Source organism: Carcharodon carcharias, chromosome 8 (genome assembly GCF_017639515.1).
Source record: "Carcharodon carcharias isolate sCarCar2 chromosome 8, sCarCar2.pri, whole genome shotgun sequence".
NCBI classification, from domain to species: Eukaryota; Metazoa; Chordata; class Chondrichthyes; order Lamniformes; family Lamnidae; genus Carcharodon; species Carcharodon carcharias.
This window is the reverse complement of record NC_054474.1, coordinates 36,255,319-36,273,693: the sequence shown is the minus strand read 5'-3', so window position 1 is coordinate 36,273,693 and position 18,375 is coordinate 36,255,319. Positions and strand designations below refer to the sequence as shown.

Here is an 18,375-nt window from a genome sequence, read left to right as displayed (position 1 = left end):
GGCTTTGCAAGGATTGCAGGCAGCCGAATGGTCAAGGTGCCATTAACTGCACGCATGTAGGTTTGCAGATGCTGCACATCAATTGTGAAATGTAACATAATGAAAAGGATTCTATTCCCTCTAGGTTCAGCTGGTGCATTCCCTTATGCAATGTATTATGCAGGTTAGTGCCCAGTGTCCTGGTAGCTGTCATGATGCTGTCATTTTCCAGTACCTCAAGATCACTGAGGAGCACCTCTGGTGGAGTGATACCATTTTTCTTCGCAATGTGTCGGAGTATTGCTTCAGCCTCCTGTACCCTTCCCTTTATCAGCAGCCAGCGTGGAGATTCAGGAATAAACCTGGAATCAAAAGGTTTTGCTTTAACTAAAGAGAGTGTAAGTCACAAAATAACTTATCAGGTACTATTATTATTAAAATACTCTCTAATGGTAGGTATTAACATGTAACTTCATTGAACTCCAGGGAGAGAATTTTCTCTCCGTTGGGGGGGTTGGGCGGAAGCAGGTGCGGACTGCCCATGATTGGCTGGGTGCCGCCATTTTACATGGGCGGGCCAATTAAGGCTCACTCATCATGACATGCACCCGGAAATGCTGAGTGCTCCCTATGCGGGTGGGTGAGGGGGCAGTTGCCTGAGTCAGGGCATGCACGCAAAAAAGCGCAGAAATCTCCCTGGGGCACAGAGCTGCCTCAGGGAGATTAGTTTAAGTTCCAAAAATTTTAATAAAGAAAAAAATTTTAAGATATGTCCCTCATGTGTCACGTGAGCTGGAACATGTCAATGAACTGAATGAAAAAATTTATTTAATTTATAAACCCTTCATGAAACCTCATCCCGCCCGTGGATGAGGTTTCATGATAAATGCGAAGGCCACCTGGGCTCTTTGCCTGCCCACCAACCTTAAGGTTGGACAGGCAGTTCAATTAATTACTTTAATTAGCTTTTAAATGGCCTTAATAGGGCTTTGACAGTTCGGCAGGCACACAGCCGACTCCGCTGCTTGCGTGCCGAACTGAGGATCAGAATGATGCGTGGTGATGTCGGGATGCACGCTTGATGTCACTGCGCGTCAGCGAGTGGGGCCCACCCCAGCTCGCCGACCCGAATATTCTGTCCCAGGAGTGGATTCAGAAATAACATGTGAGGCACTAGACGAAAGTAATTCAGTTGACTGGGTCACAGACTCACAGAAGTTGATGACATTGAGGAGGCGTAATACATTCTGACAATAGTCACAGCAAGACAATATCGTTCATGACTTTGGTTAGAACTGCTTAGCTGCAATGGTGGGGGTAGAAAGTTGAGCAGATTCAAATAGTGAATCAAGGGAGATTATTATTGGATTCAGCAAGTGAAATCACATTCAAGGTGAGCAAAAGAGGATTGGAGATCAGGCCTAGCCTTTTCTTTAATTTATCAATTAACTAAAAGTTGCTCTTTGGGTTGGGAGAAGTTGAATTTTACCCCGGCTTTAAAACAGGGCTTTACAGACTCTCCTTGGAGCTACAGCCAGTTAATTAGATAACTGGCTTAAATCGGTTTTCAGAAGCTTCAATCAGGGAGCATAAAAACAGGCATGCTTCAGTGCTGCCTTGTCGGTACTGGGGTGTTGCTTTGGGTGCATTTGAATACTTCAGTATGGGTTTGGTGAGTGAGGGAGCTCAGTGAAGAGGTGAAGGAGGTGCTTCTTTCTTTTTCTACCTTTCTTCAGCCTCCAGCAGATAGCTGTTACATTGCTACAAGGAAAGAAGCTGATTGAATGTCTTAGGAGCCCATAAAGCAGCAGAGAGAAAGAGCCAGGAGTTTACAGATAAAATCTAAAAGTTACATCATAGGAGTTCCATAAATTGACTGGATGGCAAATGGATTTGGCACAGAGAGAGGATTGGTGAGTGACAGGTTAGTTATTATATTATACCATTCTGTAATAAACACTTTATAAAAAAGTTTGAGGAATATCAGTGCAGCTTGGCCATGTAGAGTGTGCATCCTGTGGGATGTGGGAAGTCATGCAGGTACAAAGTAGCCTCGATGACTACATCTGCAGGAAGTATCACCAGCTACAGAAACTTGAACTCCAGCTTACGGAACTCGAGCAGCGACTGGAGTCACTGGCAGAGGATTACATGGGTAGCATGTTTAGAGAGGTCATCACACCACAGCCAAGAAGTACACAGGTAAAGAGGGAATGGGTGACCACCACAGTGTCTAAGAGAAACAGGAAGGTAGTCCTGAAATCCCCTGAGGCCATATCGCTTGTAATTGATTTTCCATTGTGGACACTGATGAGCGAGCTGGCTCTTCAGGGGATTGCAGCAAGATCCAAGTTTATGGCATCATGGGTGGCTCAGCTGCACAGGAGGAGGAAGAGTGGGAGTGCTATAGTGGTGGGGGATTTCATAGTTAGGAAGCAAACAGGCATTTCTGTGGCTGTAGAAGTGACTCCAAGATGGTATGTTACCTCCCTGGTGCCAAGGTCAAGGATGTCACAGAGCGGCTGCAGAACATTCTTTTTGGGGAGGGTGAACAGCCAGAGGCCATGGTCAACACTGGGACCAATAACATAGGTAGAAAAAGGGATGAGGTACTGAAAACAGATTTTAGAGAGTTGGGAAGGAAATTAAAAAGTAAGACCTCAAGAGAAGTAATCTTAGGATTATTCCCAGTGCCACGTGCTAGTGAGCATAAGAATAGAAAGACTGAGCAGTTCAACATGTGGCTGAAGAAATTGCACAGGAGGCTTTATATTTCTGAAGCATTGGGAGTGGTTCTGGGACAGATGGGACCTGTACAAGAAGGACGGGTTACGCCTTAACAGGGCTAGGACAAATGTTGTGCGGAGGTTTGCTAGTCCTGTTGGGGAGGGTTTAAACTGGATTTGCAGAGGGATGGGAACTTGAGGGGAAATTCAGAGTGGAGAGGAGAAAAACTGGCAGTGGGAAGGAGAGAAGTATTACCTGATGAGGAGGATATATCAGAGAGTAGTATCAAGGTAAATAGAATACTTGGAGAGTTTGATAGGATTAGAGTAGGGAATAGTAAGTCATCAGCTAGTGTCAGAATAAGTGGGTGGAAGTAAAAAAGCTTTAATCAAGGTTAATGTGCATGTATTTGAATGCATGGAGTGTGGTTAATAGGGTTGGTGAACTGCAGGCACAGGTTGACAAATGGAATTATGATATTCTTGCCAACAAAAGACCAGGGGCTGTATCTTCTAGTCAGCGAGCAAGAGCGGGGCCCACTCACTGACTCATAAAATGGTGCGGGGCCTCACGGTGCATCATTCAGACTTTCAGTTCAGCGGCTGTGCACCCAAGTCAGCTGTGCGCCCGCCGACCTGTCAATGGCCTATTAAGGCCATTAACAAAGTAGTTGAAGTTATTAAGTTATTAATGGACTTGCCCATCCAACCTCAAGGTTGACAGGCAGGCCAGGAGCCCTGGCGGGCTTCCGATAAAGTTTATTTAAAGTTTAAAATGTGAACCAATCTCCCTGAGGCAGCACTTTGCCTCAGGGAGATCTGTGCGCTCTTCTGCGCACATGCGCGAAAGAGCGCACTCCCGGCTGAGAGAATCCCCTCCCTGCCCGCATAGTGCTTCCTGGCAGACATCACGCTGGGCGGGCCTTAATTGGCCCACCCATGTAAAATGGCGGCGCGCCACCAGAAGCCCGCCCGCCCACGCCAACAGGGGGAAAATGTTGCCCTTGGTACAAAGAAGGGCAGGACTAGACATTACATATTCTTGGGTACAAGGTATTTAGGAAAGACAGAAAAGGAAGAAAAAGTCGGTGCTGGGGCGGCGGTTTGGGTTGAGGGGAGTGGCAGTATCAATTGAAGATGATATTGCAGGACTGGAAAGAGAGGATGTTCCAGAATGGTCAAGGACAGAATCTCTCTGGCTAGAGGAAAGGAATGAAAAAGGCACAATAACATGGATTGGTGTGGTATATAGGCCACCAACTAGTGGAAGGGATGTAGAGAAACAAATTTGCAAACAAGTTACGGAGAAGTGCAATATTTACATAGTAATTATAATGGGGGACTTCAAATATCCAAATATTGACTTGGATAGGAATAGCGCAAAGGGACAAGAGGGGCGAGGGTTCCTGATATGTATTCAAGATAATTTTCTGCAGCAGCATGTTTCTGGCCCAACAAGACAGGCACTGTTGGGCCTGGTTCTGGGGAATGAGTTGCCCCAAATGGATCAACTATTAGTGGGAGAGCATCTAGGGGACAGTGACCATTGTATCATAAGGTTTAGATTGGCCATGGGAAACGACACGGTACAATCCAGAGCAGGATTGGCAGAAAGTCAACTTAGATGAAATGAAAATGCACCTGAGTCGAGTGAGATGGAATCAAATGTTGGCAGAAAAGATGGTGGCTGAACAATTAGCCACCTCCAAAAAAGAAGTGTTGCAGGCAATGTCAAGTTATATTCCCCTGAAGGGGAAAAGTGGGACAAATAAATCCACATTGCCCTGGATGATGAGAGAGGTGAAAGTGAAAAGGAAGAAGTGCCCGTATGACAGGTGTCCGATAGAAAATACAACAGAGAATCAGGCTGAATATGGAAGGACCAGAGCGTAAGTGAAAAACTAATAAGAAAAGGAAGGAGAGAGCATGAAAAGAGACTAGCAACAAACATAAAAGGGAATCTCAAGATCTTCTACAAGCATATAAATAATAAATGGGTGGTAAAGGAAAGAGTAGGGCCGATTAGGGATAAAAAAAGGTGTTAGAAAGACTGTCTTTACTTAAAATAGATAAGGTACCAGGACTGGATGAGATGCACCCAAGGGTACTGAGGGAGGTGGGAACGAAAATTTGTTCATGGGATTTGAGCATCACTGGCTAGCCCAATGATTACCCATCCCTAATTCCCTTTGTTCAGAGGACATTTTGACAGTGAACCACATTGCTGTGGGTCTGGAGTCACATATAGGCCAGACCAGATTAAGGATGGCAGATTTGCTCCCCTAAAGGACATTTGTGAACCAGATGGGTCTTTACGACAATCAGCATTGGTTTCATGGTCATCATTAGGCTTTTAAAACCAGATTTTTATTGAATTCAAATTTCACCAGTGCCGTGGTGGGATTCGAACACAGGCCCCCAGAGCATTACCCTGGGTCACTAGAATATTAGTCCAGTGACAAGATCACAATGCCACCACCTCCCACCTTAATAAAGCATATAGTATCTTAGGCCTTATTAACAGGGGCATTGAGTAGGAGAGTAGGAAGGTCATGTTGATCTTGTATAAGACACTAGTTAGGCCTCTTCTGGAGTACTGCCTCCAGTTCTAGGTGCCTTATCTGAGGAAGGATGTGAAGGCATTAAAGAGATTACAGAGGAGGTTCACAGGAATGATTCCAGGGATAAAGAACTGTAGCTATGAGGATAGATTGGAGATGTTGTGACTGTTTTCCTTAGAGAAAAGAAGGCTGAGACAAAACTTGATAGAGGTATTCAAGACCTGAGGTGTATGGACAGGATAAATAATGAAACACCGTTCCCACTCAAGAGAGCATCAAGAACCAGAAAGCACATTTGGCTAAATTGCTGTCCCATTCTGATAATGACAAAGAAGAAACCTCACATGTCTCCAAGACATTTTCCCTGAGGGCTGAGAATACTGTGGTAGATTGAATCCCTCAGGACTGTGACTTACTGAGGGGGAAGAGTAGCAGTTGGAGCTGTAGATCTAAAAAAGAGTTACAAAAATGCAATGTAGTCAAAAATATGGTTTCCTATGTTCCTGTGTTGCTGAAAATTGGATAGTAAACTTGGAGGGAGGTTTAGTATAAAGGGTTATCAAATAGGGCATGCTAATGTATAACGTAGATGATGATGTATCACTGACAACAGTCATTCATGTGTTACATTCTTTCAAGAGAGAGGTTGGAACACCATGCTCAGGAGCAACATGCGTACTCTGTAATCTGTTTAGATGTAGTACTAATAACCAAACGTTAAGCAGATACCAGAGAATGCCTACAGTCTGTCTAATAATCAAGTACCATGCCTAGAGTCCACAAGTAAGAAGGACCGTCTCAGAACAAACATGTCCACAAATTGTCCAAAAGCAGATGGTTAGCTATTGGTAAATAATATCCATAATGCCAATTACATCCAGGAGGTGACTTAATGCTCTGGAAGGATCACATCAACATAGGAGTATAGGATCACAAGAAGGCCATTCGGCCCATTGAGCCTGTTCCACCATTCAATTAGTTCACAGATGATCATCTACCTCAATGCACTTTCTCACAATATCTCCATATCCCTTGATGTCGTTGGATTCCAAAAAGTTATCAATTTAAGTCTTGGACATGCTTAATGATTTGAGCATTCACAGCCCTCTGTGGTACAGAATTCCAAAGATTCACCACCTTTTGAGTGAAGAACTTCCTCCTCATCTCAGTCTTAAACAACCTACCCATAATCTTGAGATTATGGCTGGAATTTTCTACCCCTGCCGCGGCAGTGGTCAGGGAGAAAGTGAGGCAAGCCAGCCATTGGCTTTGGCAGAACCAGAAGTTCCCGCCACCTGGCGGGGCCAGAAAATTCCAGCCTATGTCCCCTGGTTTTAGGCTCACCAGCCAGAGGAAACATCTTTTATGTATCCGCCCTGTCATACTCTGCAAGAACTTAAAGGTTTCAAAGAGGTCAACCCTCATTCTTCAAAATTCTACGAAATGTCAGGCTGATTTCTGGCATGGCGGGACTGACATATGAGAAGAGATTGAGTCGGTTAGGATTATATTCACTAGAGTTCAGAAGAATGAGGGGGGGATCCCATAGAAATTTATAAAATTCTAACAGGACTAGACAGGGTAGATGCAGGAAGGATGTTCCCAATGGTGGGGGAGTCCAGAACCAGGGGTCACAGTCTGAGGATACGGAGTAGACCATTTAGGACTGAGATAAGGAGAAATTTCTTCACCCAGACAGCAGTGAGCCTGTGTAATTCGCTACCACAGAAAGCAGTTGAGGCCAAAATATTGTATGTTTTCAAGAAGGAGTTAGATATAGCCTGCTCCTGCTTTCTCCCCATATCTTTTGATCCCTTTCGCCCCAAGAGCTATATCTAACTCCTTCTTGAAAACATACAATGTTGGAGTTGGATGATCAGCCATGAGCATGATGAATGGCAGGGCAGACTTGAAGGGCCGAATGGCCTACTCCTGCTCCTATTTTCTATGTTTCTACACTTCTATGTTTCTACAGACCCATCTCCTCAATCTCCCGCACTTGTCTAAATGTCAACGGTATATTAAGGCCATTAAGAAATTAATTAAAGCAGTTAAGAACGCTGCCACAGGTGGGATGAGGTTTCCTGAAGCTTTTAATAAATAAATAGTCATAAAGCTACAAACATGTCTCCTCTCATGTGACACAGTCATATGAGGGGATATGTTTAAATAATTTTTTAAATCATTTCTGTCATTATTTTCTTATATATTCAATCTCTCTGAGACAGTTCTATGCCTCGGAGATTGCTGTGCTCTTTCGCGCGCATGCCCCGACTCTCCCTCTTCCCCCCACCCAGGTAGCACTGAGTGCCCGCTCACATAAAATGGTGGCACAGAGCAGATTGTGGGCGGCCATCGGCTCCGCACCTGCCCCACCTGCTCCCGCCCAGGCCGCCCGCCACAGGAAAAATCCAGGCCCATGTGGCTGCTCCCCTTGTCCTTCTAGATGGTGGTGGTTGTGGGTTCAGAAGGCTCTAGATTCTAACATTTTCTCTGACATCAGGCTAACAGTCCTGTAGTTCTCCATTCTCCCTCTTCCTCCCTTCTTAAATAGTGGGATCATATTTGCTACTTCCCAGTCCGCAGGAACCTTTCCAGAATCTACTGAATTTTGAAAGGTAACCATCAATACATCCACTATCTCTCTAGCCATCACCTTCAACACTCTGGGATGAAGCTCATCTAGCCCAGTGGATTTATCAACTTTCAATCTAGTTAACTTTTCAAGTTCTAATTCTTCCTAAAACTAATTTCTTTTAGTTCCTCAGTTTCACAAGTCCCTTGGTCATCCAGTATTTCTGGGAGAATTACTGTATGTTCTTTCATGAAGATAGTCACAAAATAACTGTTTGGTTTCTCTGCCATTTCCAATTTCTCCACTATAAATTCCCCTGTCCCCGCCTATAATGGGCCCACATTTGACCTAACTAATCTTTTCCTTTTCATATACCTAAAGATGCTTTTACAGTCCACCTTTATGTTCCTCACTAGTTTACATTCATATTCACTTTTCTATTTCTTAATTTCTTGGTTCACCTTTGCTGGGTTCTAACCTGCACCCAATACTCAGGCTTACCACTTTTTCTGGCATCCATCGAAGCCACTTCCTTTGATTTAATGCAACTTTAACTTTTTTTGTTAACTATAGTTTATTTACCTTTCCTCTTAGGTGTTTGTGGCTTAGAGTAATGTATATCTGTTGTAAACTGTACAGCATTGCTTTAAATACTAGCTATTGCCTATCAAATCCTTCAATGTATTTTCCCAATCCACCACAGCCAACCTGCCCCTCATTCCATCAAAATTTTCTTCCTTCAGATTTAAGATGCTAATTTCAGAAGCTCATCCATTTCCATTGATGTACAGAGAATTGATTAAAGGTCCAATAACAATTCTATGCTATTGCTGGTCGAAACCAGGGAATTAAGGACACCAGTAATCAATTCAATGTGTCTATCAATGTCAAAGGCTTCCAATGACCTGCCATATTGGTAGTTTTTAATAGCTGAAGAAATATAAGTGTATAATGTGGCAGGTATGAATTTCTGCATGCAGTTCTGTGATTCTCCGCAACTTTGGGGAAGTGCTGTCTGAAGGAAGCAAGGATTACAAATAAGCAGGAGAACACCCACAGAAATTAAGACCCAGTTGCTTTATCCTGGGACTCCTAACTGAAAGTGTTAATAAAAGTGGAACATTAGGACTTGGGATATTTCTTTTCTTATTCTTTCACAGGATGTGAGCATCACTGGCTAGGCCAGCATTTATTCCCATCCCTAATTGCTATTGAGAAGATGGTGGTGAACTGCCTTCTTGAAATGCTGCAGTCCATATGGTGTAGGTACACCTATAGTGCTGTTAGGGAGTGAGTTCCAGGGTCTTGACTCAGTGACAGTGAAGGAACGGGATGGTATATGGTTTAGAGGGGAACTTTCCGGCGGTGGTGTTCCCATGCAACTACTGCCCTTGTCCTTCTAGGTGGTGGAGTTCACAGGTTTGTATGTTGCTGTCGATGGTGTCTTGGTGAATTGCTGCAGTGCACCTTGTGCCACTGTTCATTGGTGGAAGAGGGAGTAGATTTTGAAGGTGGTGAATGGGGTGCCAATCAAGCGGTCTGCTTTGTCCTGGATGTTGTCAGGCTTTTGAGAGTTGTTGGAGCTGCACCCATTCAGTCAAATGAAGAGTACTCCATCACACTCCTGACTGGTGCAATGTAGATGGCTTTGGGGAGTCAGGAGGTGAGTTACTCACTGCAGAATTCCCATCCTGCTCTTGTAGCAGTATATATACGGTTGGTCAACCATTGTTTCTAGTCAATGGTAGCCTCCAGGATGTTGATGGTGGGGGAATTCAGTAATGGTAATGCCGTTGAATGACAAGAGATGATTGAATTCTCTCTTGTTGGAGATGGTCATTGCCTGGTACTTGTATGGTGCGAACGTTACTTGCCACTTATCAGCCCAAGCCTGGATATTGTCCAGGTCTTGCTGCATTTGGACATGGGCTGCTTCAGTATCTGAGGAGTCACGAATGGTGAACATTGTGCAATCATCAGTGAACATCTCCACTTCTGACCTTATGATGGAGGGATGGTTATTGATGAAGCAGCTGAAGATGGTTGGACTGAGGACACTACCCTGATGAACACCTACAATGATGTCCTGGCTCTGACATTATTGATGTCCAACAAACACAAACATCTTCCTTTGTGCTAGGTATGACTCCAACCAATGTAGAGCTTTTTCCTTGATTTTCATTGACTCCAGTTTTGCTAGGGCTCCTTGATGCCACACTCAGTCAAATACTGCCTTGATGTCAAGGGCAGTCACTGTCACCTCACCTCTGGAGTTCATCTCTTTTGTTCATGTTTGGACTGAGTGTGTAATGAGGTCAGGAACTAATTGACCCTGGCGGAACTCAAACTGACTATCAGTGAGCAGGTTATTGCTAAGCAAGTGTTGCTGATAGCACTGTTGATGACACTTTCCACAACTTTGGTAATGATCAAGAGTGGACTGATGGGGAGCTAATTGGCCTCTTTGGATTTGTCCAATGTTTTGTGGACAGGACATATCTCCGCAACTATCCACATTGCCGAATAAATGCCAGTATTGTAGCTGTACTGGAACAGCGTGGCTAAGGGCATAGCTAGTTCTGCAGCACAAGTCTTCAGTACTATTGCTAGAATGTTGTCAAGGCCCATAGCCTTTGCAGCATCCAGTGTCTTCAGCTGTTTCTCGATATCACATGGAGTGAATTGAATTGGCTGAAGACTGGCATCTGAGATGATGTGGTCCACAGCAGAAGGCCAAGATGGACCATCCACTCGGCACTTCTGAAGATTGTTCGAGTGCTTCAGCCTTATCTTTTGTAGTGATGTGCTGGGCTCCTCCGTCATTGAGATTGGAGGTATTTGTGGAGCCTCCTCATGTTAGTTGTTTAATTGTCCACCACTATTCATGACAGGATGTGGCAGTACTACAGAACTTAGATCTGATCCGTTGATTGTGGGATCACTTAGTACTATCTTGCTTTTGCTTATGTCCTGTGTTGTAGCTTCATCAGGTCAATCTGCAGTCTTCATTGAACCAGGGCTTATCCCCCAGCTTGATAGTAATGATAGAGTGGGGGGATATGCTGGGCTTTGAGGTTACAGATTGTGGTTGAGTACAATTCTGCTGCTGATGATGATCTACAATGCTTCATGAATGCGCCATTTTTGAGTTACAAGATCTGTTCAAACTCTATCCCATTTAGCATGGTGATAGTGCCACAGGACACAATGGAGGGTATCTCCACTAGGATTGTGCAGTGTCGCTCCTACAAATACTGTCTTGGACAAATACAACTTCAATAGGTAGATTAGTGAGGATGCGGTCAAGCAGATTATTTCCTCTTGTTGCTTCCCTCGCCACCTGCTGCAGTCTCAGCCTAGCAGCTATGTCCTTTAGGAGTCGGCCAGCTAAGTCGGTGGTGGTGTTACTGAGTCACTTTTGATGATGGACATTGAAGTCTCTCACCCAGGGTACATTCTATGTTCTTGCCACCCTCAGTGCTTCCTCCAAGTGGTGTTCAACATGGAGCAGTACTGATTCATCTGCTGAGAGGGGCAAGGGAAGTTGGTGGTAATCAGCAGGAGGTTTCCCTGCCCATGTTTGACCTGATGCCATGAGACTTCATGGAGTCCGGAATCGATGTTGAGTGAGTAAATGCCAGTATTGTAGCTGTACTGGAACAGTGTGGCTAAGGGCATAGCTAGTTCTGCAGCACAAGTCTTCAGTACTATTGCTAGAATGTTGTCAAGGCCCATAGCCTTTGCAGCATCCAGTGTCTTCAGCTGTTTCTCGATATCGCATGCCCGACCCGAACGAGCGTAAAATGACACGCGATGAGGTCAGACGAGTGTCCCGATGTCATCATGCATTCGCGCAATATTTTAGTTCGGCGGGCACATGTGGGAGTTAGCAGAGCTCCCGCCAATAATTAACAGGCCTATTAAGGCCATTAAAGTAATAATTGAATGAAATTTTTCACTGCCTGTCCATCCTTACATTTGACGGGCAGGTGAAAAGGCCCAGCGGATTCTGGATTTTTTCGGAAACCTCATCTACAGGCAGGATGAGGTTTCCAACAGCAAATAACAATTAAATAAAAATGTTTACATTTCATTCATAACATGTCCCTGCTCATGTGACAGAGTTATGTGACAGAATCACATGAGGGGACATGTTTTTAACATTGCTTGAGTTTTTGATTATCAATTTTAAAAATCTTCAGCTCCCTGACCCCCACTCTGGCGATGCTGCAGTGATGTTTCATGCTGGCTGTTAATTGGCGGTGGGTGGCAGTCAGCTTCCCAAGTGCTCCTGGGCCTACCCGCCGAGCCTGCCCAACAATTGGAAAGTCCTAGTCTTTGATTTACCACTGTTAGGAAATAGTGATAGTTTTAGTAAGATATACTGGTATTTGTGGGTGTTAGGAATGAGTTTTAGCTTTAAAGTTTAAACCTGATTTGCATTTCTGTATCTGTGTGTTAAGAAAGGTCAAATTGAGTTTTAGTTTCACTTAAAAATGGTGCTTGCCTTTCTAAGTTAAGCAAACAAGAGTAGAAGAATTGGGCTGTTGTCTATCAACAGGGGTCCAGGCAGACACGTCCCTCCCATAGACACACACAGAAAAGCTAGAAACAGCAGTTTACTTTGGAAGCTGTTGGAGTTCAGCTGGTTTTGAAGGTAGCTGCTAGAGAAGTAGCCCAGAAAGGCGGGGGTGGGGGCCGGTGGGGGGGAGTTGGCTCACAGTGTGACAAGTGTCTGGGGGCAGTTGAGGAGAGATCCATTGTATCTGGTTGAGGTGGCATCTGTCACTTGGCTTCAGAGTGTGGTGTGTCTGACCACAGGGTGCCTATTGGTACATGGACTGTATAATTCCTGTGGACATTAGATTTGTAACTTGTGTTATCCTTACAATTCTGTACATATCTGTATAGTTGTGGGCGAAGGAGTATTATAATAAAGTTAATCTTTTCTTGTTTAATAAATGTTTTATTCTTTTGTTAAAAGTTCAGTAACTGACTCCAGTGACTGTTCAGTAGTTACTCTCCATGTATCTAAACAAACAAATTAACAGTTAGGATCTATCATGCTGGGTTCCACTCAAGAATCACCCTTGTCCAAGGGTATCCTCAGCTGGGGTCATAACACCACATCTTCCCAAATTTGATCCCTTGCCCCCATTGTGTAGTTTAAAACCCTCTTTATTTCCCTAGTTTTGTGACTTGCTAGAACACTGGTCTCAGCAAAGTTCAGCTGTCAATTGCCCTAACAGTATAGATCCAACTTTCTCCAATACTGGTGCCAGAGCCCCATGATCTGGAACCCACTTCTCCCACTCCAGTCTTTGAGCCATGCTTTCATTTTTCTAATCTTATTTGCCATATGACAATTTGCATGTGGCTCAGATAATAATCCAGAAATGATTACCTTTGAGGTTCTGCTTCTTAATTTGGTGCCTACCTCCTTATACTGACTACATAGAACACCTTTCCTACTTCTACCTATATCATTGGTACCTACATGGACCACAATGACTTGGATCCACCCCCTCCGACTTCAAGTTCCTGTCCATCCCTGAGCAAATGTTCCAAGCCCTGCAACTGGGCAGGCAACACAGCCTTCTGGATTCTTGCTCTTTGCTGCAGAGAACCGTATCACTATACGAACCCCACTACCACCACATTCCTTTTGGATCCAACCATTTGAATGGCTTCCTATACCATGGTGCCATGGTCAGTCAACTCATTATTCCTGCAGCCCCCACTCTCATCCAAACAAGCTGAAAGAACCTCAAGCCTATTGAGCAAAAGCAAAGGCTAAGGCTCATGTGCTCCTGGCCTCTGTGCAGTCACACTCTCTTGTCCCTGACCAAATCAGAAGACCCTGTCCTAAGAGGTGTGACTGCCTCCTGGCACAAAGTATCCAGGTGACTTTCCCCACCCTGCCACCCACCTCCCTCTTCTGCCGACGTGTCTGCAGCTCAGCCTCCAGCTCAATAATTCTGAGCTGAAGCTCCTTGAGCCACAAGCATTTATTGCAGATGTGTTTGGCTGGAACACACTGGCATCCAGGAGCTCCCACATGCTGCAACCATGACATATATCACCGTTCTTTCACTGTCGCTGTGTCAAAATCCTGGAACTCCCTCCCTAACAGCACTGCAGGTGTGCCTACACCACTGGGACTGCAGCCGTTCAAGAAGGCAGTTCACTACTACCTTTCAGGGTCAGTTAAGGATGGGCAATAAATGCAGCCAGTGATGCTCACATCCAATAAATGAATTTAAAATATCACCTGTCCTGGCACCCTAAATATGTCTTTAACTACTACTTAAGTTATTTTATTCAATGGGTTATTTTCTTTTTTATGTATATTTTATTAACCTCACCACAAGTTTGTATATTAGTTTAAACCTTAGGAATAGAATAGGCCTTAGTCACTTACCAGATACTCACCAGTTTGCTTCTATCTCTCTAGTACAGAGAGAACCAATCCCTACAGGGTAAAAAAGTTAGAAAAAGCAAAAGCAAAGAATCATCTGCTTCCCCTCCTCAGCTAACTCCCCTAATCACCCAACTCCCAGAACTCTGTTCAAAGTCATACTCTGTGCTAAGTTGTACTATAATGTCTGTTCTTAAACACTTCTGAAACTAAAGGGTTAGCAGACCCCAGTTACAGAGAAACTAGTTTCAGCTTCTTTCCTTAATTAGCTAACTTCAGCCGCTCTTCCAGTACAACCCTGAAATCCTGCTTAAGGGTTAAGAAATTTAGAATTTAGACAGCAAATCTCAGTTAAATGCTAAATATGAACAAAATTAGATTGTTACAAAGAGATGAACCCCACATTACTCACCCAAACTTCCAGAAATTACTGCTGTCCCCGAAGATTCTGTTTTATTGAAAAGGTGCGATGCATGGATGTGCTCCTTCTGTCTGCAAAGGACAGAGCCTCATGTGTGAATATATGTAGCTTCTAGCATGTGTAAGTGAGCCATACTGTGGGCCCAACTGATAATCTTAAATTGGTTTGCAGTGTAATTCTTAACACAGTTTGGATTGTTTAGCAAGAGCTGTCCGACTGTGGAATTACATCTAATGTTCGACATTATGCTTTGTGTTTTGCAAGCATGGGCTAGTTGGGTACAGTCAGCACTTTGTTGCAAATAGCTGAAGGGATGTGCTGTTTGATATGATCTGCCAGCCACTGAGACTAGATATCTGGTATTACACTGGCATTGAAATTCATATACCACATGACTCATTCATATGATAGGCAGAACATCTTTTTGGCTTGACGGCAGTATCATGTTAGTGGAGAATACCACTCATGTTGATACTGTATAGCAGCAGCATGAAACAGGTAGCTTCAGCTGTTGCTCAAAGTTTTGAGACCCTTTATCCTTCTGGGGTAATCTGAGGTAGGCTGGGATATTTTCAAGACTAAATGTAGGCCCATTCATGAGTTTGTGAGATATACAGTGAGCAATGATCTGATCAGAATAGCCATTATCCCTTTTTCAGTACTTTAATTAGGAATAATGTTCATGTGTATGTAGGCTGTACATCCCAATGACTAGTGGATTGTATCAAACAGCACATCCCTTCAGCTGTTTGCAAAAGGCATAGGACTGACCATACTCAAACAGCCCATGCTTGCAAAGTTAAAAAAATAGTGTCCAACATTAGATGTGATACCATGATTGGACAGCACTTGCTAAGCAGTCCTGATTCTGGTAAGAACTACACTGGCAACCAATTTAGAATTATCAGTTGGGCTTACAGAAGCTAAATATATTCACACACAGCACCCTATCCTTTGCAGACAGAAGAAGCACATCAACATATTGCACCTTTTTCAACTAAACAGAAGCTTGGAGACAGCCATTCCTTGGTTCATTCCCCGTGGCAATGCCTTGGCCAATCAGAGTCAACCTACCTATTTTGAAGTTAAAAAAAGCTTGGCACATGTTTCCTGGTGCATTCTCTATGGCAATGGCTCTACCAGTCAGAATCTACTTGTTAACTAATCCGCACTCTCTTCTCATGCAGCTTAAATTGTTCCTCTCTTTGCAATTGGTATTTTTATGTATCTGTTCTGATGAGTGCAAGATGAAACACTTTGATAGCATTACTCTTTTTTCAGCAATGCTCTACTCTCCTTCTCATATCCCACTTCCCCTTTGTCTCAATCTCTTCTGGTTTACAAGCTGCAGATGATGTAAGCCTGCATCACTTGGTTTCCTCCATATACAAAATAGCGTTTTATCACAAGAATCAGGTAATGGCAGCAGAAGCAATGAATATGAGTTTCCCACTAACCAATTGAAAAGAACTATTGAAAGGGCAGTGCTTCAACACACTCATCATCCAGACTCCACCACAAGCCAATGAATTGAATTGAAAGTGGTATAATACACTGATTATCCCAGTATCATTACAAGACCATGACTTATAAATTCCTTGAGCATTTGGGATAATGTCCATCATTACCACCTGAGCAGTAACCTGATATAGCTGATCATCCGGCCATTGTAGAAGCCATCTAATTTTCAACCCATTGATCTCAACCTGGTAAAATTTATTAGGTATTGCAATGACTGGATATCAATTTCACTCAGTTACCTCCTAGGCAGTGAAGATGAAAATTAATCCACCGAACATTCAGCCTCTCATCATAGTCAAGGAGAAATCACTCCTGTCTTATACGTTGTCAGTGCTGATCTCCATCCTTACCCACATGCAAAAATGGCTTTCATTTTATCTTGATTGGAGTCAGTGACAGTAGTTAACAGCAAATAAAAAAGCCCTTACATACTGATTACATCAGGATAAGATTCACATTCCTACCTACCTCCACAAAGGAATATACAGGAGGCCAGAAAAAGACAGGGTCAACAGCAACATCCACCAGCTTCGTATGAAGTATGCAACCAAAGGCAGGTACATATAGCCGCTTGTACAAGACATGGCAAGTCCCAATATACAGTATGTAACACGAATAGATTTCCCAAGAACTTCCGATCCTGCAACAAGTTCAAGAACAACAGTGATTGTGAGATAAAAATAGAAAATGATGAAAACACTCAGCAGGTCAGGTGGCATTTGTGGAGAGAGAAACAGAGTTCACGTTTTGGGTCAATGGCCTTCCATCAATACCCTGACTGTGAGTTATTCCTTAATTTAATTCCACTATGGATTATCACCACTTTGAAAGAAACCTTGTGTGTAAACAAAAAGACTTCCAGTAATTTAATTGAATGCTCTCCAAATGTAAGCCGCTAGCCATGCTGTATGAAAGATCCTGATTGCAGATCAGTCACCTCAGCCCAGCATCTTCCAGAGACCAGTGATTCAGTTGCATTAATCGGAATAAGATAGTGAGGAGAGGAAAAGGGAGCGGAATATATTTGAACAACAATTAAAAACAAACCAAGCTTAAAAAAAAAGAAATGTTTAATAGGCTTTGGCACTGAAGATTATCACTGCCTCTCGATACAAAAATACAAGAATAACCAATGATGACAATAGGCCAGTTTGTCCTTGAAAGCTTATCCCTCAAGTATTCCGACTGTATTTTCAACAATCCCACTATTTTCCTGTGCTTCCTCCCTGGGAGACATTTTAAACATGGCTCTTTACTTCAGTAAAGAATTTCTGATTTTAAATGTACTTTTCACTAACTATATCTAGTTCTAATTTCCTGGTATTTTTTGATGTAACATTCTGGGTGTAAACTGTGTGTCAAAATTTAGCATTTTAGATATCACAGGTCCCTTATAACTGCCTTCTTTCCAAGTCTAGAGCACAAGTTGGCTAACCTTTCCTCACAGATCATCTTTAGACCTGGAATCAGGCTTGTTTTCCTTCTTGTACCCTTTCTAATACAGATAATCAAACATTTAAAGCTGTATATGGTTAATTGAATTGTTTAATTGACATCAATTGCTGAGAATAATTCAGATTTAGGTCATATTTCATTTAAAAATGCATCAGCACATTCTGGTAAAGTGCACAACACTGTAATAAGTATCTGAAATCTGCCACAAGCGTTTTGTGTCCTCCACATGTCAGCTGGCCAGCAAAGGTGAAAATCGTGACAATACTTAAATTACCTTGGCATGACAAAATTGCTCAGAGGTGGAAAACTTGAGTGGGCACAATTCCCATCCTACATAAAAAGTTATGGTAACATTCCACTAACCGGAAAATCCTGGGTGTATCTTCACCATTGCTGCCTTTCTAGGTCTTCCTGTTCTAACACAATTCTAGCATTACACATTTGTGACAAACATTTTCAACATCTGAAAGAAATACACTAAAGGAATGGTCTTTCTCTCTAGTGCGGTCTAGAGGCAAACAGGACTGTCTATGGCAATTCAGGTACAGGACTGCAGAAGACCATGGCCTGGATTTTCGACAAATTGGGTTGACTCTGGAGCTTTTAGAAAGTGGTGGGTGGGTCCAGATTCCAGGATACCTGTTCCCATTCCTGGGCTGTGTGATTTTTGCGAGTGCCTTTAAAAAGCGTGCGAGCTTTCTGTTACTAGCCCACATCCA

The 18,375-nt window shown here is 43.3% G+C and overlaps 1 protein-coding gene across 1 annotated transcript in view; it reads right to left on the bottom strand.

Moving 5' to 3' along the window:
- Nucleotides 1-18,375, bottom strand: part of LOC121281149 (solute carrier family 22 member 5-like) — an 84,717-nt gene that overhangs the window by 43,038 nt on the left and 23,304 nt on the right. The window contains exons 4-5 of the mRNA XM_041193880.1: nucleotides 16,670-16,841; nucleotides 215-341 (exon numbers count right to left, since the gene is read on the bottom strand). Of these exons, the coding sequence (XP_041049814.1) occupies nucleotides 215-341; nucleotides 16,670-16,841 (299 nt within the window). The remainder of the gene's footprint in view (nucleotides 1-214; nucleotides 342-16,669; nucleotides 16,842-18,375) is intronic.